This window comes from Myotis davidii, unplaced genomic scaffold, assembly GCF_000327345.1.
Source record: "Myotis davidii unplaced genomic scaffold, ASM32734v1 scaffold609, whole genome shotgun sequence".
Lineage (NCBI taxonomy): Eukaryota > Metazoa > Chordata > Mammalia > Chiroptera > Vespertilionidae > Myotis > Myotis davidii.
Genome location: NW_006300164.1, coordinates 3,242,345 through 3,242,902, shown reverse-complemented (window position 1 = coordinate 3,242,902; position 558 = coordinate 3,242,345). Strand labels below are relative to the sequence as shown.

Genomic DNA, 558 nt, shown 5'->3' with positions numbered 1-558 from the left:
GAGGTTGACGGGGCGGCCTGTGCGGCTCTGGCACGGCCGCGGGCCAGCATCCCCTGCGTCGTTGCCGACTGTACTTACCAGTGGCACCTCAGCACATGGACGCAGGTGAGGCCGCGGCTGGGGCGGGGAGAGCGTCCGATGAGGCCTCACACGGGGGACCCCGGGAGCTTCGTCACTGTGATGCCCGGAAGGAGATGGGAGAGCAGGCATGGGGGGCGGGGCGGGCACCTGGAGAGGAAGACAGCAGGCCTGGAGGCGGGGAGGGCAGCGGGCCCTCAGAGGCCGAGGTCGCAGATACAGGAAGGCGAGGGCAGACAACCCGATTCCCCCCGGACAAGCAGATGCCACCCGGCCCAGCACCTCCCCAGGCACCGGAGGACAGCGGGAGGTAGGGCTGGGCCTCCGGGCTCGCTCGCGGTGTAGAGAAGAGGCAAAGCAGAGCTGCCTCCCGTCGGTCAGAAGGGCCAGGGGCATCGGCCGGGAGATGAGGGCTCAGGGGGGCAGTGCCGGGCAGGAGGGCAGTGCCGGGCAGTGGGGCAGTGCCGGGCAGGGGGGCAG

At 71.3% G+C, this 558-nt stretch overlaps 1 protein-coding gene across 1 annotated transcript in view; it reads left to right on the top strand.

Moving 5' to 3' along the window:
• Positions 1 to 558, top strand: part of ADAMTS13 (ADAM metallopeptidase with thrombospondin type 1 motif 13) — a 29,095-nt gene that overhangs the window by 25,260 nt on the left and 3,277 nt on the right. The window contains 1 exon segment of the mRNA XM_015572373.1: positions 1 to 420. This exon segment is cut by the window's left edge and continues 19 nt beyond it. Within this exon segment, the coding sequence (XP_015427859.1) occupies positions 1 to 420 (420 nt within the window).